At 48.8% G+C, this 24438-nt stretch overlaps 1 protein-coding gene across 1 annotated transcript; it reads left to right on the forward strand.

Moving 5' to 3' along the window:
* The first annotated feature begins 1660 nt into the window (after positions 1 to 1660).
* LOC115656733 (fatty-acid amide hydrolase 1-like) lies at positions 1661 to 23709 on the forward strand. The gene is made up of 15 exons (XM_030573840.1): positions 1661 to 1834; positions 4555 to 4668; positions 6999 to 7142; positions 8228 to 8361; positions 8884 to 9090; positions 10494 to 10534; positions 11863 to 11987; positions 13117 to 13242; positions 14853 to 14950; positions 15625 to 15724; positions 17103 to 17143; positions 18611 to 18650; positions 21034 to 21142; positions 22757 to 22902; positions 23468 to 23709. Exons 1-15 carry the CDS (start codon positions 1661 to 1663, stop codon positions 23594 to 23596), a joined length of 1728 nt encoding a protein of 575 aa, XP_030429700.1. The 3' UTR covers positions 23597 to 23709.
* Positions 23710 to 24438: the final 729 nt, after the last annotated feature.

The raw sequence follows: 24438 nt of genomic DNA on the forward strand, positions 1-24438 counted from the left end.
CGGCTCCGGTGGACCTGCTGCAGGCGTCCCTGCGGAGGGTCTGCTGGTCCCGTGGCTCCGGTGGACCTGCTGCAGGCGTCCCTGCGGAGGGTCTGCTGGTCCCGCGGCTCCGGTGGACCTGCTGCAGGCGTCCCTGCGGAGGGTCTGCTGGTCCCGTGGCTCCGGTGGACCTGCTGCAGGCGTCCCTGCGGAGGGTCTGCTGGTCCCGTGGCTCCGGTGGACCTGCTGCAGGCGTCCCTGCGGAGGGTCTGCTGGTCCCGTGGCTCCGGTGGACCTGCTGCAGGCGTCCCTGCGGAGGGTCCGCTGGTCCCGTGGCTCCGGTGGACCTGCTGCAGGCGTCCCTACAGAGGGTCTGCTGGTCCCGTGGCTCCGGTGGACCTGCTGCAAGCGTCCCTGCGGAGGGTCCGCTGGTCCCGTGGCTCCGGTGGACCTGCTGCAGGCGTCCCTGCGGAGGGTCCGCTGGTTCCGTGGCTCCGGTGGACCTGCTGCAGGCGTCCCTGCGGAGGGTCCGCTGGTCCCGCGGCTCCGGTGGACCTGCTGCAGGCGTCCCTGCGGAGGGTCCGCTGGTCCCGTGGCTCCGGTGGACCTGCTGCAGGCGTCCCTGCGGAGGGTCCGCTGGTCCCGTGGCTCCGGTGGACCTGCTGCAGGCGTCCCTGCGGAGGGTCTGCTGGTCCCGCGGCTCCGGTGGACCTGCTGCAGGCGTCCCTGCGGAGGGTCTGCTGGTCCCGTGGCTCCGGTGGACCTGCTGCAGGCGTCCCTGCGGAGGGTCAGCTGGTCCCGCGGCTCCGGTGGACCTGCTGCAGGCGTCCCTGCGGAGGGTCCGCTGGTCCCGTGGCTCCGGTGGACCTGCTGCAGGCGTCCCTGCGGAGGGTCCGCTGGTCCCGTGGCTCCGGTGGACCTGCTGCAGGCGTCCCTGCGGAGGGTCCGCTGGTCCCGCGGCTCCGGTGGACCTGCTGCAGGCGTCCCTGCGGAGGGTCTGCTGGTCCCGTGGCTCCGGTGGACCTGCTGCAGGCGTCCCTGCGGAGGGTCTGCTGGTCCCGCGGCTCCGGTGGACCTGCTGCAGGCGTCCCTGCGGAGGGTCTGCTGGTCCCGTGGCTCCGGTGGACCTGCTGCAGGCGTGCCTGCAGATGCTCCACCGGAGCCGCAGGACCAGCGGACCCTCCACAAGGACGCCTGCGGGAAGTCCACCGGAGCAGTCTGCCACCCTCCCGGCAAAATGCCACCCCCCCAAATCCTGGCACCCTAGGCGACCACCTAAGTCGCCTAAATGGAAGCGCCGGCCCTGGGGGTGGGTGTGTAGGGAAATCCCTGCCCCTTCCCAATTTAAGATCATGGGGGGGGGCAATTGTGGGACTCCCTGGCAAATCCGGGTGCTAGCTGCAACCTGTGCTTGTCAGCAGCGTTTTGCTCAGCTCGGGAGAGGCCGGGGGTGGCTGTCGGAGGAAACACTCCCTGCCTCGCTCCCTGGGGGAGTGCATTGCACAAGCACACACACGCGCACGCTGATTTCCTGCACACCCTGAAGTGACACGCGCATGCGTCTGTCTTTCAGGCCAATCAGTTGCACCCTGGCTCCCCCTGCCCGGGGAATCCAGCCGGGGCTGGGCTTTGCCTGCCGCGGCGGAGCGCGCGGGGTCCCCGGGGCGCTGCGGGAGCCGCGATGGGAGCCGGCGCCTCGGCCATCTCCGCCCTGCTCTGCGGCGCGGCCGCGGCCGCCCTGCTGCTGCGCTGGCGCGGGAGGAGCGGGCTCCGCCGGGCGGTGGCCGAGGCTGGCCGGCGGCGGCAGCTGGCGCTGGGGCGGATGGAAGAGGCCGCGGGGCGGTTTCGGGAGCAGGTGGGCGCCCCGATGCTCCTGCTCCGGGCTGAGTTCCAAGCTAGACTCCGCCGGGCCGCACCCCCGGGCTGCAGGCACCTGCCCCGGCCGGGCTGGAGATGCCCTGGTGCCTGCTGGCTGTGGCCGGGGGACATCGAAGTGCTTAGCTGCCACCGGGCTACAGGACAGGGATGGGTGGTAGCGACTGTCCGAAAGAGAGACACGCACCCCTCCCCCCAGGGCCCTGTCGCAAGGAAATAGGGCAAATTTAGGGACCCTCTGAGCCGCACATGATAATCTTCAGAAGTTCCAGGGCTTGGCGTGCCAGGGGGCTCCAGCCCTGTGGGGAGGGTGCCCACTGCGGCTGGGGGCTGCTCAAGCGAAGCCCCAAGTCCTGGCAGGTGCCTCTCACAGGGCTGAAGTTTGGAGCTGCCCCCTGTCCCGAACTGCAGGGGCTCAGTGAGCTGCGCTTTAAATGTATAAGAGCAGCTTGTGGCTCTCGAGCTGTGGTTTGCCCACCCCTGTAATAGGGTTTAGTGGAAATGATCCTAAGCCCCTATGGAACCTGTTCAGTAGAGAGTGCTACAGCCGGGGAGTGAATTCTCTGCTGAGGGTGTGTGTGTGTGTGTGTGTGTGTGTGTGTGTTATGGGCAATGCACTGAGTGAATTGAACATTAACTGCCAACTCTCCGGCTTTCCAGCATTTTGTTCATAACGTGCTTTTGCTTGGCCAAAGTACAGCTGGCTTGGGGGAGGGGAGCTGTGGCCAACCTGTGTTTCAATTCCCCCTGCACTAGCAAGACCTGAAGCAAGAAAGGACAGGCCGAATCACCTCATGATCACTTTGCAGTCTTAATGCCCAGGAATTTGGCTCCTCTGTCCAGTCCCCGTTTTCCCAGACTGGCTGCCATTTAATCACACGGCTGATCAGTGAGATTGATTGGTGAGCAACCCACATGCACAAAGTAATCTGTTGCATCACATGTGATAGCATTATAAAACTGGAGAGAGCAGATTTCTTCAGGTTCTTTTAAGTGCCTGAAGTCTCAAAGGTTGCATCCCAATTGCAGTCACATCTTGCATCACCTCTGCCCACTTTAACTCTGTGATGTGAAAGCACCAGTGCCAGTCTCACTAGTATATTTCACCAGGATGAATAGATTCAGAAATAAAGGCAGGTCGTTCAGCAGGGGTAGTAGGCCCCTGCTGTTTAGGAAGGCAGTGTGGTTTACTAGATAGAGCTATGGGCTGGAAGTCAGGAGACACAGCCTGCTGGAGGACCTTGGATGAGTTGCTTTGCCTGTATGCCTCAGTTTCCCCATCTGTAAAATAGGGATAAAGATTCTATCCTCCTTTGTAAAGCTCTCTGAGATCTACTGTTGAAGAGTGCTGTGTAAGAGTTAAGTCTTCTTATTACCTGGATAATAGTCGGGATGCAGCATTTATTTAGAGAAATGAGATTTGGATCGATTCAAATTTCAGTGCTAGTGATATATAGCAATGGAAAATAGGGGGTTTCATTGCACATGGGCCCCAAATGCAGTTCTGTTGTGTTCAGCTCTGGGGGGTTGCTTCAAACCCAGCTCTCCTTTTGAGGTGATCAAGGTTCTACTGTGTAACTTGTGCCACCGGGGAATCTCTGAACCTAGAGAGAGTAAGCCTGGATGAGTTCCGGAGATACCTAGTACCCTGCTCCCATAACCACTCTTGTGTATGTTTGTAAACTAACCTACAGGTATCAGTGTTTGAGCCAAGTGCTCAACCCTGCAGGCTCCTGAGTACTGTACTTTGGCCCTGATCCAGCCTTGCACTCAGGCATGTGACTAAACCTAGTGGCTTCAGCTGAGACTACTGAACTTTGAGGCTGCAAGTACATGTTTGAAGTGCTTGGCTGGGTCAGGGTCAGAGGCGCTCAGCTGCCTGCAGGACTGAGCCCTGAGTTTGTTTCTGGAGGAGGCTGGGAAGTTAATGGAGAGGCTGGGGAAAGTGGGAAGGTCTGGACTAAAATAAAAGCACGTCTGCTGAGATGAAAGGGCCTAAGGTAGTCCTGTTTTTATTTGTTTTTTTCCATCGTGCCTGAGAGTTTCTCATGGTCTTTGAGAGAGGCCTGGGGGCCGTTTAGCTCTCTGACCTCCCCAGAGCTACTCCAGAAGTGACCTTTGAGTCAGCTGTTACTTTCCTGCTTTTACACTTGTTCTGCTCAATCCAAGGAGCATGGCCCCAATCCTGCCATTTGACCTTTACACCACACGGGCTGACACCAAATGGCAGAACTGGAGTCTCTCTCGGTGTCAAGATTCACTGCTTGGCCCTCTTTTGCTGTAGCAAGACTTAAAAAAAATGTTTGTAGAATTTTTATTTTTTTAATACAGGGCAGGAAATGATGCTGGTTTTGCCCCTTCCATCATCCAAAAATCAGAAGAAATGACTTTGTTTCAACTTTTTAAAAGTCCTTTAGGCAGACAGCAAGCATGGGGAAAGTCAACTCAGAGGCAGCTGGTTTTGAAAAGTTATGAGCATATGACAACCAGAGTCATCGCTGTTCTGTAGCCTTAACTATGCACCTTTAAGGATCCGTGGGTGTTTTATTTAACACAGGTTACACATGGGGATTGCAGCACCTGCTGCCAAAGTAGATCCATTTCCAGGGCAGATTGCAGCTGCTGTTTGAGAGCACAGCAACATTCTCCAGCACTTCACAAGTATAGACGTACCAATTCCATGTTTAATTCCTCCCTCAGAATCCTGATGTAGATGCAGATCCCATCCTGTCTCTCTCCTTGGTGGAGCTCTCTGAGAAACTCCAGGACGGTTCCCTTTCCCCAGACTGGGTCTTCTATACTTACATGGACAAGGTGAGGAATGCACATGACATATTTCCAAGGCTTGTTACTAATCAAACTAGGTGTGATTTTGTGCTTGGAGGTCTGAAAAGAGAGCATTGCTCAGTGCAAACAGAATATGTGGTTGGGGCTGAATGCTCAAGCCAACAATTCACGGTGAAACAAAGAGGATGCTCAGAATTTGAGATGACTACAAAGAAAAGCTATCATTGGGATCGTTTCTAGGCTCAATCTGCATCCCAAAAGAGCTTATGAAGCAAGCTAACATTCTGAAAGTGTGTATCCTTAACCACGTCACTACCTGACTCATGAAAATGTCGGATTGGCTAACAAAGTCCTGCACATATCCAAGCTAGGGGAACTGCTGTGGCGTATTCTGCAACTTGGGCTAAGGGAAATAATGAACAATAAATCCCTGGTTGTGCAAAGGGACTTCTATGGGTCGATGCTTGTGTGGCAGTGAAATCAATGAGGCCCCACACTGTCACGCCATCTGCCTACATGGATTCGGGCATGGTGGTTTCATAGATTCATAAACTCTAGGACTGGAAGGGACCTCGAGAGGTCATCGAGTCCTGTCCCCTGCCCTCATGGCAGGACCAAATACTGTCTAGACCATTGCTGATAGACATTTATCTAACCTACTCTTAAATATCTCCAGAGATGCTGTCATAGATTCCACAACCTCCCTAGGCAATTTATTCCAGTGTTTAACTACCCTGACAGTTAGGAACTTCTTCCTAATGTCCAACCTAAACATCCTTTGCTGCAGTTTAAGCCCATTGCTTCTTGTTCTATCATTGGAGGCTAAGGTGAACAAGTTTTCTCCCTCCTCCTGATGACACCCTTTTAGATACCTGAAAACTGCTATCATGTCCCCTCTCAGTCTTCTCTTTTCCAAACTAAACAAACCCAATTCATAGACTCATAGACTCATAGGTCAGAAGAGACCAAATTCCTTCAGCCTTCTTTCATAGGTCATGTTCTCTAGACCTTTAATCATTCTTGTTGCTCTTCTCTGGACCCTCTCCAATTTCTCCACATCTTTCTTGAAATGCGGTGCCCAGAACTGGACACAATACCCCAGTTGAGGCCTAACCAGCACAGAGTAGAGCAGAAGAATGACTTCTCGTGGCTTGCTCACAACACAACTGTTAATGCATCCCAGAATCATGTTTGCTTTTTTTGCAGTAGCATCACACTGTTGACTCATATTTAGCTTGTGGTCCACTATAACCCCTTTCTGCCATACTCCTTCCTAGGCAGTCTCTTCCCATGCTGTATGTGTGAAACTGATTGTTCCTTCCTAAGTGGAGCACTTTGCATTTGTCTTTATTAAACTTCATCCTGTTTACCTCAGACCATTTCTCCAATTTTCCAGACCATTTTGAATTATGACCCTGTCCTCCAAAGCAGTTGCAATCCCTCCCAATTTGGTATCATCTGCAAACTTAAGTGTACTTTCTATGCCAACATCTAAGTTTCTGCCTTCCAAAAATCAATACGTCCGTTTGACCAACTTTTTTTTTATGGGCAAATAAAGCATCAAGCTTTTCATTGTCCTCCATCACCATGTTAAGATTTTGGCACAGGGTTTTTTATTAAAATTCATGGGCAGGACATGGACAATAAACAGTGAATCATGGAAGCCAAGCCCCGCTGGCTGGTGGGGGTCTGACAGCCGGAGCCAGAAGTCACTGAGGTCTGCTAAAATCATGGAATCTGTGACAAAATCACATCCTTAATCATGGCTAGTAAACTTAGACGTGTATTTAGAATTGATTTTATTTAAAAAAAAATAGTTAATGACCAACACATTATTTTTAAAATATAATCCTAGAAACTTCTCCAAATAAATTGCAATACTGTTCTGTACTGGATCCTCAGCAGGGGTCAATGAGGGTAACCCCTCTGGAGTACATCGGTGTTAAAGACTGGTCTGCATTAGAAAACTAGAGTGACCCAGCGAGATGGCTCAGGGGTGTGAAAAATCAACCTCCTGGAGGGACTTAGTTAAGCCGACCTAAGTCCCCATGTAGACAGTGCTAGGTTGACAGAAGAATTCTGACATCAACCTAGCTACCAGCTCTTGCGGAGGAGGATTAATGAATTGACAGGAGAACCCCGTCTAATTGTAAACCAGCCAGGCCATCGGAGGTTGTGTCTCAGTGTCTTTTGCACACACCCAGAAATAATTGTCCTCAGATAAAGCTGCCTGAATGGGGAAAAGAATGGACAGAGCTACTTTCTGCTCTGATGTAGGCAGTTTCAGAATCCGGCCTGGTTGTGGGGTTCTCTCTGGAATGACTGTCTCCCTCACTGGCTTTGTCTGCTTTTCAAAGGCCCTGCAAGTGACCAAGGACATCAACTGTGTGACTGATTACCTCCAGGAGTCTGAGTCCCAGCTTCAACAAGTGAAAAGGCAGAAGAAGAAGGACTTGCTGTATGGGGTCCCAGTCAGTATAAAGGATTCCATTAACTGTAAGGTACAGCACCCATCCGCTGATTGCTTTAGAGCTGCAGGAGCATAAGCCTAATGGAATGTTGTGAGCAAAACACTTCCTTATTCGCTGATCTTCAGCTGTCTATATCTTCATGATTTGTAATGTCGGTAGCAGCCTCTGAGTCAGGCATAGTCTGTCAATTAATGGCTGGATGGGGTAAGACAGGTGCTCGCAAACATTTCCATAATGAAGGCAACCTCTTCATAGAGAAATCATCTCCCGGACACCTCCCTCTCAGTAACAATTGCAACCCCACCTTGTGAATTGCTGACATGGGAAAGCAATATTAGGAATGTATTTAGCTGTGAATAGGCTTGGCAGAATTCATTTATTAAATCATTTTAACGGATAATATCAATGTGTGATTTTTTTAAAGCATTTTAAAATTTTTTTTATCAAATACAGTTTTCACAGTTGCAGGAAATTATGGGGGGATCAGACACTGCGGGGATCAGAGAGTCATCAATGATAGCAGCAGTTGAGATTCAAAAAGTTAAAGCTTTTATAACGCTTAAAACACAAATTGTCAACATCACGTGTCGAAATATACAAAGCAAATATCCTTAAATCAAACGCTTACGTTCTCAAGCAGCGTTGCTTTTGTTTGTTTTTGGTTGGTTGGTTTTTACTTTGCCTATTTGTACATTTCAATTATTGCTGGAAATATTTTTTCCCAGTTTTGTATGTGCACAGTGAAATCATCATGACTAAAATTTACCAGTTTAAAGATCGAATCCTTCCAAGTTTAGCTATGAGTAGATGCCAGTATCGCTCCTTGTGGACCTGATACTCTCCTGTTGTTGACCCCTCCTTCCCCTTTTTATTTTTGTTTGAGGGCTTCAATCAGGTGTCATTCTGCATGGCCATGGGTCTCCCCAAGCCAGTTTGAAATGTTCTTCTCAAGTGTGTGTGTGCGCGCGCGCGCATGATTATGCATGCAAATACACACACACATAGCTTCATAAAGTAAACTGTGCCAAACACTGCTGCTTAATTATGAGAAAGTTGCAGTCCTCCCTTTGGAAGTTTTTGAATCTACTGTCTCTTTTCCTTTAATTTTTTCTCAGGGCCACGATTCCACCCTGGGGCTTGTGAAACGTCTCAATCAGCCTGCTGCTGAGGACTGCGTGGTGGTGCAGGTGTTAAAGAGACGGGGGGCACTTCCATTTGTGAAGACCAACGTTCCCCAGTCCCTGTTAAAGTAACTGGCATCCTTTTATTGGATCTGACTCATTTTTGTTGCCGTAGCGTGTATATACGTCATTAGAGTGGGTTGAAATTTCAGTGAAAAAAACGTTGACAGCATTTCTAATTTGAATGAAAAATGGGGGGAGGCCGGGACGCAAAATCTAATGATTCCCTCACTCAGTTTCCCCCTACATTTTCAGCCAGTTTTAGAGCTGTTCAAAATAGAATTAATTTAAATTTCTACAAAGAAGTGGACTTCTCCCCCCGCTGTTCCTCCACTTCCCATGTATAAACATAACTGGAAAAGATCATGTTAATTACAGTGTATGTATTACATATAGTGTATTTAGCTAAGGGCTAGGGGGAGGGGAGGGAAATATATTGTAACAAATAACTCCATATTGCAATATAATGGCCTGACACAAAGCACACTGAAGTCGATGGAAAGGCTGCCACTGACTTCAGTGGACGTTGGATCAGGTTTTAAGTGAGCCTCATGTATACCTGGTGTCCTTTCTCTTCCGATCCCTTTTAGCTATGACTGCAGTAATTTAATCTTTGGCCAGACAGTGAACCCTCTGGACCACAGCAAAACGCCTGGCGGCTCCTCTGGAGGAGAAGGGGCGCTGATTAGCAGCGGCGGATCCATCCTGGGCATTGGGACGGATGTAGGAGGAAGCCTCCGTATTCCAGCAGCCTTCTGTGGGATTTGTTCGCTCAAAGCCACTGGAGGCAGACTGAGGTACTGTGTATCACTGGGTCTTGCTGTCTTGTAGTAACTCATGCTTCAGTGAAAACCGTTCCGGGGCGGAAATCCTGACCCACTGACGTCAGTGGGTGTTTTGCCATTGAATTCAGTGGGACCGAGATGTTGCCCGTGTGTCTAAAGTATGAGACACTGTAACAACTTCACTATGCCAGCATGTTGGGTGGGCACCTCTTCTACCATGTGCAGTGATCATGCAAATATGAGAAAAGATTTAGAAACCTGACCTACACAGAAAGGTTAAAAAAACGGGACATGTTTAAACTTGAGATGAGATGTTATTGTGTCCCCCGTATAGTCATCTTCAAATACGTTAAGGGCTGTTATAACGAGGATGGTGATCAATTGTTCTCCATGCCCACTGAAGGCAGGACAAGAAGTAACAGGCTTCATCTGCAGCAAGGAAGCTTTATTAGGAAAAACTTTCGAATTACAAGGGCAATTAAGCTCCGGAACAGGCTACCAAGGGAGGTGGTGGAATCCCCATCAGTGGCGATTTTTAAGAGCAGGTTGGACAAACATCTGTCAGGGTTGGGCTATGTTTACTTAGTCCTGCCCTGGTGCAGGGGGTGGGCTGGATAGCCTCTCGAGGTCCCTTCCAGCCCTTCATGTCTATGATTCTATGCTGGCATTTGACATAAAAGTTTTTCACAACTCAGCAAACTCCTTCTTTCATCACAAAAGCAAAACCCAAGAGAAGCACTCTTAAAGTGCAGTTCCTCCCCTGCCACGAATAGCCCTCCCGTAAAGAGAGAGGGGTTAGGATTCCCAAGGCACTGAAGGGCATTAGGTGCTCAACTCTCATTTCAGTGGGAGATGGTTACCTAATTAACACTACCTAACTCTTTCATCAGTAGATTTGCAAGCACTTTACTGAAGCTCAGTATCATTATCCCCGTTTTACAGATGGGGGAAACTGAGGCACAGAGAGGAGGAGCGACTTGCCACAGGTCGCCCAGCAGACCAGTGGCAGTGCGGGAACTAGAACCCATGTTTGCTGTGTCCGGGTCTGTGCCCATGCAAATTCTCCTTTGGGCAGAGACTTAACTCTGCAAAACTTCAGCCCAAAGTGTGAATGCTTTGGAAGGACGTGGCAGTGGTCGTGGGCTAATGGAATCCTCCATAAGCTTGGCTCCAGCATTCATGACCAAGTGAAAGCGGAGTGAAAGCAAGCAAGCAGATCCTTCCAGAATAGACCTGATTCCTTTTATCAGGAACTCCTAGTTGTTTTCAAGTGCTGTGGGGTCCAGCTCGTATCAAGGAACAGCAATTCACAGGAAGGTGGTTGAGAATCTCTGCTGGTTCTCTACATCACTTAATATCACCCACAATTTTAAAACAAATCTTCTCTGTTGTCTGTCTTTATATACTCCCCACAGCAAGAAAGGAATGGTCTCCAGTATTCCGGGGCAGAAATCAGGTAGGATTTTCTCTTTTGATTACTGGGGAATCTTTCTTTCTTGGGTTTTGGCTCCTCTTAAATGAGATCCACGTGGTTGGAGAGCTGCAAAGCGATGTAGCGTCCCTTTAGGGGCTCAAGAGAAGAACCTAGCCAGAGTGAGAGAACCCTATCCTGAGATGTTCTCTGGACATGAGCTGCATTGTATTCAGGTGAAGAGGTTGGGTTTGCTAGACACATGAACTTGATGGCCTGCCCGTTAATGCAGCTGGAGGCACATAATTCACTGCTCTTGCCTGAGGTGTGGAAGGTAACAGAAGACAATAGACCCTGGGATAGTATGGTTATGGGGGATAGATAAATGCCTGGACAGAGAGTCTTCATGCAGGACAAGTGGCTGGTGAAGATGTACCTCTGCTTGGACTCTTCTATATTGTATTCTGCACTTTGGTGCTGAAGGGAGCATGTGACCCATGATTCTGGATAAAGGGCACTTTGCTGTTCTTTTTTCATGGCTTGTTCTGATAAAGGCCAAATGAAAACCCTGAGTTTTCAACCACAGCCTGGTCTACCTGGTGTCCATCCTTACAGAAGGACACATCCCGATTCCTAATCTATTCACAAGGGCCAGCCATAAAAACATCTGAAGGTTTCCAGAGATTGCTGGTGCTCCCCTTTCCCAATCCCTTAGCTGTCTTATTGAGCACCAGTTCACATGTCCTGTTCCAGGTCTAAACAGTGGAGTGCTGCCGCTCTTACTGGCGTGCGGAGGCCTAGCAATAGATATGGTGGCAGGCCGGAGCTCGGACCAACTCTGTCTGGAATTCTTCAGAGTTCCCTGCCTCTTTTCCAGCGCAGCCCGGCTCCACTTGTGACAGAGCTCTGGGGGTTCTTGTTAAGCCTTAAAAGAAACCCAACAACAAAACTCAACACTGTTTGGAAATTTTCTGGATTAGAAATGAAATAAGTATCAGAGATACCTGGACTCCTTCTACATTTATACAGTGAATGAGAACATTCAGAGTTGTTATAGTAAGAATTGAGGGAGTGGGAAGGAGTTCTGGCAGGGATATCAACCCTCATGCTTCAGGGCATAAGTCAACCTCTGATTGTTGGGGGCAGGAGGAGACATTCCCTGGAGAAAGATTATCCCATCTTTGCCTGCTGCAGGATTTCTAGCACATTCCTCAGATGCAGCTGGTACTGGCCACTGTCAGAGGCAGGATCCTGGACTAGGAGGACCCCAGTCTAATTCTGTATGGCAATTGCTATGTAAGCTATGCCCCCGAAGATGCCCACAAGGTCCATATGTTTGACTGCATGAATGTTCTCTCTGGTTTTTGTTCCAGCTGTAGTAGGGGTGGGGCCAATGGCGAGGGACGTGGACAGCCTGGTTCTGTGCATGAGGGCACTCCTGTGTGAAGACATGTTCCACCTGGACCCCACCGTGCCGCCGGTGCCCTTCAACGAGGAGGTAAAGAACCAGACAGGTCTCTGAAGGAGGAGAAATGTTCCAAGAGCATCCCACTGATGAGCAGCTTCTTATCCTTTACCTTTGAAAATAGAGCAATAAAGTCACTTGCATTCTGCTGGGGCTCTCAAAGCACTTTTCACAAATTAAGTCTCCCCAACTCCCTTCCCTCCTGTGAGGTTAATATAATATAATCTCCATTTTACCAGTGGGGAAACCGAGGCACACAGGAGGGGAGTGATTTGTTTGAGGCATGCAGTGCAATCAGTGGCTGAGTCGGAAGAGACCCTAGTTCTCCAAGTCTCTGGCTTTACCTGCAAGGCCATGCTTTATATGAACTTTAACTCATATCTGAATGTGCGTGAACTATGTCCATCTTTGCATAAGACTTTGGTGCTGAAACCTCGCCGGAGCCAAGCTCTTCTCAGCCCTGGTGAGGTCTCAGTTGGAGAACTGCATCCAGTTCTGGATGCCACTCTTTACGAAGAATGTGAATTCATTGAGAGAGGAAATCAACAAAAATGATCAAAGGTTTAGAAAACCTGACCTGTGAGGAAAGGTTTAAAAAAACTGGGCCTGTTTAATCTTGGGAACGGAAGATTGAGGAGGGACCTGGTAATAGTTTTCAAATATGTCAAGGGCTGTTATAAAGAGGACGGTGATCAATTGTTCTCCATGTCCCGTGAAGGTTGGTCAAGAAGCAATGGGCTTAATTTGCAGCAAAGATGATTTAGGTTAGATATTAAAATAAACTTTCTAACTCTCAGGATAGTGAAGCCCTGGAATAAATTTCCAAGGGAGGTTGTGGAATCCTCCTCATTACAGGTTGGACAAACGCCTGTCACGGACGATTGAGGTTTACTTGGTCCCACCCTGGTGCAGGGAACTGGATTTGCTGACATCTCGATGTCCCATGCAGCCCTAGGTTGCTATGATCTGTCCCCATCGGTATACGGGCAGAGGGAGGATGTGAAAGTTGGCACAAGGGGACCTGCAAGTCTTGCCCAGTGGGATTGATTTAATTGGCGTATGTTCCTGGCTTGACAGCCTCAAATGTGACTGTCGTTCTTGGCAGAAGCTTCACCTTCTACTACCACCACCACCAACCTTCCCTTAAAACCCTTTCTTCCAGGTGTTCTCCAGTTCACGGCCCCTCCGCGTAGGATATTACGACACTGATTCTTTTACAATGCCAGGTCCTTCCATGAGACGGGCAGTTTTGGAGACCAAGCAGCTTCTGGAGAACGCAGGCCATACGGTACTGAGAACAAGAACACACTTGTGTGTATTGCGGTAGCATTTCTGAGTCCTAGTTGGAAACCAATGTTTCCTCTCATTTTTTTCGCATCCATGTGCGGAATGAATTTTGTTATGTGCACCAATATGGAGGTGATGTGTGGCGGGGGTGGGGCCAAGGAGTTCAGAGTGCAGAAGAGGGCTCAGAGCTGGGGCAGAGAGTTGGTGTGTGTAGGGGGGGTGAGGGCTCTGGCTGGGGGGCAGGCTCTAGGGTGAGGCCGAGGATGGGTTTGGAGTGTGGGAGGGGGTTCAGGGCTGGGGCAGAGGGTTGGTGTGTGTGTGTGGTGGGGTGTAGGCTCTGGGATGGGGCCAGGGATGGATTGGGGTGCAGGCAGGGGCTCAGGGCTGGGGCAGAGGGTTGGGGATGCGAGGGAGTGAGGGCTCTGGGGAGGGACTGGGAGCTTTGGGGTGCAGGCTGCCCCGGGGTTGCGGCAGGAAGAGAGGACTCCTGCCAGCCCTCTCCAGGGTCAGGGCCAGGAGAGAGGCGCCTCTCCTCAGCCACAGTCCAGGCCCCTGTGGCTATGCGCCTGCATGGCCCTTGATAACCTGCTGCACGGCTGCACAGCTTAGAGGGAACTTAGACCAGGACCCCATTGTGCTAGGTGCTGTACAAACAGAACTAAAAGACCGGCCCTGCCTAACTGTTGTCCGTGTACATATCAGCCTTTCCCATTTCTTTCATGCCTCAGTCAGCGTCCCACCCAAAGAGCACAAATCAGGGCTTCCCTGCACAAAGCCTGTCCTAAACACTTCAGATCAAGCCCTGAGGGAAGCTGTGGGAATTTTGCCATTGACTTAAATGGAGTCAGGACTTCATCCTTGGGCTCCAGTATATAGATATCCCCAAAGCAGCCTCCATGACATTAGCATGCGCTTACTGAGAGAAATAAATTGTCATTTGGTAATTTGTGCATCTTGTGGGGGCGGGGGGGTTTAAATTGAGAAATGCAACATTTCAGTAACTTGTTTAATTTTCTCCAGTCCCTTGTGAAAGGGTCCTATTGAATGTAACAGAAAATAACATTAAAACCACCCTATTAAATTCTGTAGGATTTTAATTTCCTTGGGACCCTATTCAATTCCTGGAGGTCCCCATTGTTTGGGGGATCCCTTTTGAGCACCGCAGACATAATAGTGTAAGAAATCAGGTCTGTTTCTCCAGTTTCCATCATGATTAGGAACAGGGGCTGTATACAGAGTGAGCAGAGCAGTTGCTGGCTGCAGATCTGCTTTTCATTGGGCCAAACTCTGTGTGGGTGTAAGTTAACACAGCTGCTCCATCACTGTGTGCTCAAGTGCTCTCAGCGGACTCGGGCTCACTGCCACCCAGTGCAGAGTAACTGGCTTCAGGAATAGCGGCTTTCTTTGTCCTTTGGGGTTTTTTTTAAGGTTTGGGGGATGGAACATCAGCATCAGAAATTCCTTGTGAGCCCTGGTGAACAGAATGAGAGTGAACTGTGCTAATGGACAGATGCAGGAGCCCTTAACTGTTTCCCCCATCCCAGTTCTGTACCACTCGCTGTATTGCATCACTAAAGCCTCTCATACCCCACTGTCGTTTGTCCCATTTAGCTGGTGCCATTCAAACCCTGTCGTATTGAACACCTTATGTTTGATATTTCTGTAAGAGGATTGTTTGCAGACGGGTGCTCCACCTTTTTGGACCGCTTGTAAGTATCGTCTCGAGCAACTGTTTGTTGCACAGGAATTAAAATGTGCATGTGGGTGTCATTAAAAAATACCCAGGGGAACGAAGGGTAATCTATTGGGTAAGGCCAAGTGACAAAGAGGAGTGAAGGACAAACTATTGATTAAGGTGCTGGACTGGGACTCCGAAGACATCGAGTCAATGCTTCGCCACAGATACTGCGTGTGACCTTGGGCAAGTCACTTAACCTCTCTCTGCCTCAGTTTCCTGTTTGTAAATGAGGGATAATTCTTTCCTGTCTCACAGGGCTAGTGTGAGGATAAAACCGTTAATGATTGTGAAGTGCTCAGATACTGTAGAGATGGGGAAGGAGGCTATATAGAAAAGCAGATCTGCTGGATATTGAGGGTAGCTGACACTCACTGGTATATAGAAAAGCAGATCTGCTGGATATTGAGGGTAGCTGACACTCACTGGTATCCGTGGTGTTGGCAGCTTAAGAACATAAATTTTGAGTTGAATCTTAGGTTGGCTGATCTGCTCAGGGATGTTAGAAATACAGCTTTCAGGAGAACCCAATGGAGTATTTCATGGAGTTCAGCGTTAACATGCCATGCAGGGGAGTTGATGGTATGAGAGTTGAATTACAGCTCCAGCCTTAATGCCTAATAAACTGAGTGTATTGTTCTCTTTCAGCCAAGGGGAACTAGAAGATCCCAACATTAAACAGTTACTTCTGTTGTGTAAAGCACCAGGCTGGCTAAGAAGTCTCTTGTCCTGGATTAGCAAACCAATAGTAAGGTTCATTTATTGCTAACCTCCTTAGAATGTATGGAGCAGCTGCTGACTAAGGTGAGCACTGAGGGCCTGATTCTCAAGTTGCACTCAGACCCCTTTGCACCACTCCGCAGGTGTAAAGGGGGCTTAACGTCGGCATAAATTATTTGCCGCTTTAAGGCCCCTTTGTGCTGCCAGCATGGTGTAAGCCAGGACTTGGCCCTGAGAAATTTAGCAGGGTTTCGGGGAGGAGACATCTGCCCGCCTGTGGGCAAGGTGAACCTCCTGCATGTGCCTTTTTCTAGCTGCAAAAACTATCATACCTAGAATGGTTCAGTGGTTTGAGTGCTAGCCTAAGACTTAGGGGTTCAGTTCCCTGTATGACCTGGGGCAAGTTACGGAGCATCTCTGAGCCTCAGATCCCCAGCCCTACAATAGGGATAAGAGCATTCCCTATCCAAGACTAAATACACTAACGATTCTGCAGTCGTGGGGGGCCAGCTAGGTACCTAAGATAGAAACATTTTTGTCTTTAATCAGCCGTTTTCAGTCCACCGCTGTACAAAGATGTCTCTATAAGCACGGCTCCCTTTGATTTTTGCACCATGCCCATCCAAGCAGCTCCCACCTGCTTCTTTGCAACCCCCTCGGGGCCGCCACTTGCTGTACATATCTATTCAGCTAATTTAATTAGGTGGCTCACAGTAAACCTCTCGTCTTTGTATTGAGATGGTTACTGTTTATCTGTATTCCGACAGTGTCCACAATCGGCCCGGGCATTTGCCATAGATGGAGGAAGGCCCCATTTCTGCCCCAAAGAGCTGGCCGTCTAAGAAGGCAGGCAGTATACACGAGGAGAGCAATAGCAATGATGGCAGGTTCAGTCTGGAGTTCCTCATGAAAGGAGTTCCAGCTGAGCTGTATCCAGAGCAGAGAGGAGTCCACATCACTGCATGTGTGATTTGGCTCAGCTGCCAGTCTCTGGATGGGACCCCCCTTCTCACTCCTTAAGCAGCATGGCCCCAGCCAGCTCACACAGCAGCACAGAGGTGCTAAACGTAGCAGGGTGGCCATGGTGTCTCAGATGGCAATGGTGGTATCCCCATTTTGAGGTGACTTGTCCAAGGTCACACAACCAAGAAGTGACTTCAGGAGTCCTCACCCCTGGGTCCCCTCTTCCAAGCACTACCTTACACTGTTTCCCAGAGGTGGGAATGGAACCCAGGAGTCCTGACTCCCAGCCCCCTGCTCAAACCACTAGACATGCACGTTTCATTTTTAATTTCCCAAATTTACATTTGTTGTAGCCACAGTCATCTAAGCTGCTAGATGTATCTTTAAACAAACACACACCTGTATTCCATGTCCATTTTCTTTCCTCCTTTTTTCCCCTCTAGGTGCCTAGATTAGCAAAAGTCCTGGGAAACATGAACGAGAGGTAAATAATTCTGAGTCTGAACAAATACCTCAGGGCTTCGCTCTATTTTTCTGTGTTTTTACCATTTTGAGTTTAAAAATTAACCTCATAATATTATTATTATGCCTAAGCAATAAAATGGTCCCTCTGAAGCACCTGCCATTGGCTGCAGTCAGAGGACGGGATATGGCCATTATGTTCTAACCTTCCCAGGCTGCCCTGTGGGCCACAGCTCCTGAATCTCTGTACACTGGGGCCCTGCCTCTGACACACCCTTCCTGCTCTCACGCCCCCAGCTTCTCCTGCTGGCTTCTAAACCAGGACTTTTAGGGACACTTTCCACTGCTCCAGCCCTTTTACATGATGCAAAGGGACCAGAGCAGAGTGAGAATCTCGTCCAACATCTGCCCTGAAATGACAGTTCCCTCGGGAAGGAATAAGCCTGACCTCCTCTATAACTAGGCTTGGCAGAATTCAAGTCTGATGGGTGAGATCGATGTTTTAAAGAATTTTTCATTGTCTCGGTTTTAAATGTCATAGTTGCCAGAAATTGTGGGATGGTGGGTCAGACAAGAATTATTTAATGAGAGTGGACATCGAGATGTAAAAAGTTAAAGCTTCAAACACAAATTGTCAACGTCGCATGTCAAAATTTTCAAAGTAAATAGCCTTAAATTAAACTCTTAAGTTCTCAAGCAGCATTTTTCTAGCTTTGCCTATCTGTAAATTTCAGATATCACCCATGGAAGCATTTTTTTTCCCGTTGGTTTGTGTGTGTGCAGTGAAATTGTTTACCAACATTTACTGATTCAAAATCAAATCTTTCCAAGCCCGTGTCTAACACAGGCCATAGAAATTCCCCGAAATAAATCCTGCAGCAAATCGTTTAGAAAACCATCCAAGCTTGATTTTAAAATGATGGAGAATCCACCTTTCAGGTATCACTGAACCATTGTCCGGAATGTGCTAGCTGTCTCTCTGATGGTGTCTCCCCATGACAAGCTCTGTCCTGCCATGGCCCAATACTGAAATCCCTTCTTGTAATAAAGAATGGATGAAATTCTGGCTTCACTGAAGTCGATGGCAAAACTCTCATTGACCTGTATGTCACCCCGTGTCTTTAGCCAACCTCAGTCATAAGAATATAAGAACGGCTGTACTGGGTCAGACCAAAGGTCCATCCAACCCAGTATCCTGTCTTCCCATGGTGGCCAATGCCAGGTGCCCCAGAGGGATTGCACAGAACTGGTCATCGTCAAGTGATCTCTCTCCTACCATCCATCTCCGCCCTCTGACAAACAGAGGCTAGGGACACCATTCCTTACTAATGCTGGCTAATAGCCATTAATGGACAGTCAAGTTGTAATCACTCCCTCACTTTCTCAGTTGCACACTATGACAGCCAATTATGGGGTGCAAAAGCCAGTTTTTTTAAATTGTCTCTTGCAATTGGTTTAATTCTTTCAATTTTCTTTCTGACATCTGTAGGTCAGTGAAAGAACTCTGGAAACTTCATTGTGAGATTGAGGTAAAGGACCATCTGGATAAGTTGGTTCCACTCTTTAATCCTTCTTTGTCCAGCCTGATTCAGTGCTCAATGACATCAGCAGAAAGGCTGCCAGTTACTTGGGTTGGGCCCTAAACCTTTGGAGGGTAAACCAGGATTGAGTCCAGTATATTTGCTCAGCTGATTTATTTTGGCGGCTCTGAAATATCTCCCTGGAAGCTAGGATTGAATTGGGGATGTCCTTCCAGGTCGGGTCTACTAAACAAGGAGACATTTTTTCAAAGACAATAAAAAGCTTGGACGTCTCTAATGTGATAGAACCTACAGGCCCCAGCCAAGATCAGGGGCCTGTCTACACTTAAAAAATACGATGCGAGAAGTTCTCCCACTGGCATAGGGATTCCACCTCTTCGAGGGGTGGCAGCTAGGTTAACGGGAGAATTCTCCATCGGCCTAGCGCAGTCTACAGTGGGGGTTTGGTTGGTTTAACTGCATGGCTCAGATGTGGATTTTTCACACTCCTAAATGATGTAGTTCTACCCACCTGATTTCCTAGTGTAGACCAGGCCTAGGATTCCACTGTGCTCGCTGCTGTATGCACATGGTAAGAAATCATTCATATCCCAAAGAGCTTACTCTCTAGACAATGAATAAAAGGGGAAACCAAGGCCCAGAGCGACATGACTGACTTGGGGTCACGTAGCAGGTTAGTGGTAGAGTTTTTGGAATACTGGATTGAGACCTGGATTCTGTCCTCTAGACCACATTGCCTCTGGATAATTCTGTGAGTTTTGCAGTGTGTGAAAACAAGGCGTTCCCAGGAGCTCCTCTCCCACGTATTCTAATCAGGTCTCCGCTCCATAGTTTTACTGTTGGCAAATACAGAGGATACACTCTGCTCCCTGTGTCTTCTAACTGAGAATGATGGCAACTTAAACAAGGCGTTGGGATCTGCTCCTTTCCCGAGGAGTGATTTGGCCGACACTTTCAAATCCCGGTGCCTAAAGCTGGGGACCCTAAATGCATATTTAGGCTCCTAAATAGAAGTGGTGTAACTTTCAGAGATCCTGAGCACCTGCAGCTCCTCAAGGGACTTAACTAGGGTTGCAAATTCTCAGCAGCTCTGAAAACCTGGCCACTTTTATTCAGGACCCTAAATAGGCATTTAAGAGCCTAACTTTAGTTTTGGTAGCTAAAGCTGGTCAGGAATCTTTCTTTGACACAGTGTTTTCTGGTCAAAACCAGAGAGAGACTCTCCCTCTGGGTTCTGAAAAATCCAGGTTTACACAGTAGAACGTCAGAGTTATGAACTGACCAGTCAAACGACACACCTCATTTGAAACTGGAAGTACACAAGCAGGCAGCAGCAGAGCAGCAAATACAGTGCAGTGCTGTGTTAAATGTAAATTACTTAAAAGCTTAAAAAAAGATTGGACAAGGTAAGGAAACTGTTTCTGAGCTTGTTTCATTCAAATTAAGAGGGTTAAAAGCGGCATTTTTCTTCTGCCTAGTGAAGTTTCAGAGCTGTATTAAGTCAATATTCAGTTGTGAACTTTTGAAAGAACCACCAGAACGTTTTGTTCCGAATAATGAACAACCTCCATTCCCGAAGGGTTTGTAACTCTGAGGTTCTACTGTACCTTGTGTTCTTAAGCAGGGACTTGAATTCCTGAGCCCTCTCATCACCAGGCTATAGTCTGTCTCTTCTGTTGGAGCTGATCCACTTTGTCTAAATTATATCCATTAGCCAGGGAGATTGATGCAGAACAAAACCAAATTTGTAATCCTCAAAATGTTTCACAAAACAGAATTCTTGCTTTCCAGCCAGCCCTGTTAAAACACTGTCTTGTGCAGTAACAGTCCTAGGCTGTGTTTTATCTTCTGCAATTCACCGGTGGGAGGAAGGGGATAGGGCAGACAGGGGATTTGGGTTCTAATCCCAACTCTTCCGTCGTCTTGTTGCATGACTTTGGGCAAGTCATTTGATTGCTGAGTGCCTCGGTTTCCCAGGGGTGTTGGTGTTTACCCACCATTGGAAAGCACTTTGAGATGGGCGGTTGAAAGGTGCCAAATACTGTTGTTTATTATGTGCAGGCTTTGAGAAAAGACTGGAAAACTGTTTGCTGGTCTGAAATCAGCCTTGTCAGGAGGAGAGATGTCCTGGCAAACTCCCACTGCCAAGAACACTTTAAAAGCTGTTTTATGGTGGAGCCCCAGTGACGATCCTGCTAACCCGGAGCCTGACCCAGAGACCACGGAAGCCAATGGGAAGGGATTTTTGTTTCATTGACTTCAGCAGGAATTTGGATCTGGCCCCGGGTTTATTATTTTAAGTCTATTCTTTGGTAGGATCATTTTTATGATCTTATTGACACTGAATTCCAAGTGTGTTTTTGCTCCTTAGGAGTATTGCCAAGAATTCATCACTGAATGGAGGAAGCTGGACCTGGATGTGATGCTGTGTCCAGTTGTGGGCCCTGCTTTTCAGGTTGGATTTCCTGGGAAGCTCTCAGGTAGAACTCCTTGGGAACTTCTAGAGTCAGGCCCATCTCAACTCTTTGGGTTGTTCAAGGAACTCTGACTAGGCAGTTCTTACTCTGCTTAATAGTCCTCGCAGTCCACTGTGAAATGGCTGGAGGCTAGCCTACCTCAGGAGCTCCTGTCCTTCTAGCTTGGATTTATCTAGGACCCAGCTAGGATATTTAGCAACATGGAAAGACCAGGGTGGTCACGGCTCCCAGGCTCAGAAGCCCCCATTAGGGTATATCCTAGCACCAAGAGATTTCTTCTTCCTGGAAAGCTCTGCTAATGCTCAGAAGTTGAACCATTGCTGAAAATGGGTTAGTTCCAATGTAGTAGGACCAAACCATCTTCAATATTGTTTTGGAAAGCGTGACTGAGGCTTCATTCCACGCCGACAGTGGTTTTGTCTTGTCTACGCTGGTAACTCAACCGGTTTGGTTCAGGAGGCACTTGTTCAAAATTCCTTTCAATGCTGGTCCAGTTTCCAAGCATTAATGCCAGAGGGTTTAATGCAGTCCCACTGCAGTGGTTTTGGTTTTTTTTGCAGAATTCTCTGATTTTGATGACATTTGTCCACCTGTAAGTCAGACCACAGCCACAGGACATGTAGCAAAGGATGCCCAATAACAGTTCCAAAAGCACCTACATTCCATTTTAAAAAATAACTTGGACCAAGTCTCACTGAAAGTCAATGAGACCTAGCCACCTAGGTCCACATCCTCAAAGGTATTTGGGTGCCTAACTCCTTTTGAAGTCAGTGAGACTTAGGCCCAAATCCTCAAAGGTATTTCGGTGCTTAAGTCACTTCTGAAAATGGCATGGAGGTTCCTAAGTCGCTTATAGACTCATAGACTCATAGGTCAGAAGGGACCAATCTGATCATCTAGTCTGACCTCCTGCACAAGGCAGGCCACAGAACCCCACCCATCCAATTTTATAACAACCCCTATCTCAGGACCGAGTTATTGAAATCCTCAAAATTGGTTTGAAGACCTCAAGCTGCAGAGAAACCACCAGCAAGCGACCCGTGCCCCACGCTGCAGGGGAAGGCGAAAAACCTCCAGGGCCCCTGCCAATCCACCCGGGAGGAAAATTCCTTCCAGACCCCAAAAGCTTGCACACTTTTGAAAATTTTACCTCTGATGTTTTGTAAATATCCTCCCCAGCACAGCCTGAAGTTTTCGCAATACTGTGGTTCTTACAGAGCGTTGCATAGTCTGGGTATGGAATAATCTCAGGAGCAGATACCAGGGTGATGGATGTGGGATAAGCCCCTGAATAGAGAAGGATAGCTGACAGGCATTTGAGAAATGTCTGCTGGAAAAGAGGTATTCTTGGATGGAGTGACCTCCAAAAGAGAAGACAGATGTAGAGAAGCTGTCAGGCCTTTTATGGTCCAGTGTTCCTACCGTGCTGCATGTGAGGAACCAGCAGTGAAATCCTTCTCTAAGCTAACAATGGTAATGCCTCCCTCACAAAGGGAGTCGATCACCAATGAAAAATCTTTGCTCTTGGTGTCATACCCCAAATAAAAGGAGGCTCTTCTGGTAAAACTGGGTACAATTGGTAACCTGAATGCGACACCTCTTTGTTCTCTCTCGCAGTGGCAGCGAGTTACACTATTTTGTATAACTACTTGGACTTCCCCGCCGGGGTTGTGCCTGTCACTGCGGTGACGAAGGAGGATGAGGAAGAGCTGAAGAACCACAGAGGACACTATAACGATTGGTGGGACAAGGTCTTTGTAAAGGTCAGTCGCTAACCATTCTCAGGAGACAGGTGCAGTAGGAAGAGAGCCTGAGAGAGAAGCCCTTGTGTCAGAGGCCTGGTATGAGGCCTGAGCTAAAGTAGTGGGCAAGCTTTGCTGATATAAAGCAAAGTTAGCCAAAGTCAGGCTGCGAGCTAACGACGGGCTCTGCCTGCAAGTTCACAGAATCTGGCAAGAACAGGGCTGATATTGCAGAAATACACATTCCTAAGAAGTGCTGAGCACAAACCACTCATGCGAACACATCCAGAACATCCTGATATCAAGGATGATGTAAAAACATTACCCATGGATAGCGGGAACACACTGACCCTCCTAAAAGACAAGGTCAGGATCACAGTGTAATAAATAGAGATGTTTTGGTCGAATGGCTCAAGATCTTAACAGATCTGGTGGTCATCGGGTGGTTCGCTCGAGGTCTCCTGTGCCGGCTGTCTGTGCAGAGGGAGAACACCCACACGCAGCCAAACATCTAACCACAACTTATATCGGCCACGATGGCTTTCCCTGGACGTCGGGCATCAGCCTGTTTCCCTCTCTCTGTCAGGCTATCCGGGGAGGCGTGGGGCTGCCCGTGGCGGTGCAGTGTGTAGCTCTGCCGTGGCAGGAGGAGCTGTGCCTGCGGTTCATGAAGGAGGTGGAGACGCTGACCCGAAGGAGGCAAAGAAAACTTTGAACGACGGGGAGGATGGAACGCTGCTGGGTACAATGTTCTTCGTCTGTGCCAGCCAGCCATCTGCATCAAACAGCGATGTTAATGGCACAACCTTGGTTTCAATAAATAACTTGATAGCGCTTTCCATTCTCCGGCTAATCGCTGTATCCTGCCCCTTCCAGGCAGCGGGAGGGGGAGGCGCGCCTGGCTGTGGTGGCTCTCGCATCAGCACTGACATGCCAGTCCAATACCTGGCACTGCCATAGTCTCATTCTAGGATCTCTGAGCTTTTGGCTAGCACACCGCTAACTACAGCTATGTCTATGGTACAGCAGCACATCTGTGCGGAGACACTTCCTGTGCCAGTGCAGGGTTGTGGGTTTTTTTCCATTCCTGTAGTTGATCCTCCTCTCTGAGAGGCAGTAGCTAGGGCAATGGAAGGATTCTTCTGTCAATCTAGCTGCGGCTATACTGGGGGTTAGGTTGGCCTAACCATGGCAACTGGGGGCAAAACTTTACACAGCCCTGAGCAGCGGAGCTGGATCAATCTAATTTTTGAGTGTAGACCAGGCCTAAGGCTCACACCACGCTCCTGGGAAGTATTGTTTCCCCCATATTATAGGCAGGGAAACTGAGGTACAGGGCTGTTTTTAAGTTGGTCCGGGCCTCGTAGGGTCTGTCTTCACTGCAAAGTTAACTCTTACTCAGACGTTGCCTGTAGCCCGCCCCCCGTCCACACACACAGCCCTCTCCCCTGAGTTTGGTACTTCATGCCCAGCCTAGCTGGCCTGGCCCAGGTTAGGGCGTAGGTACTGCTTTCACTCGGGCTGGTAACCCACCCACTTTGCAGTGAGGGTGCAGAT

The sequence above is a fragment of the Gopherus evgoodei genome, chromosome 8 (genome assembly GCF_007399415.2).
Source record: "Gopherus evgoodei ecotype Sinaloan lineage chromosome 8, rGopEvg1_v1.p, whole genome shotgun sequence".
NCBI lineage: Eukaryota > Metazoa > Chordata > Testudines > Testudinidae > Gopherus > Gopherus evgoodei.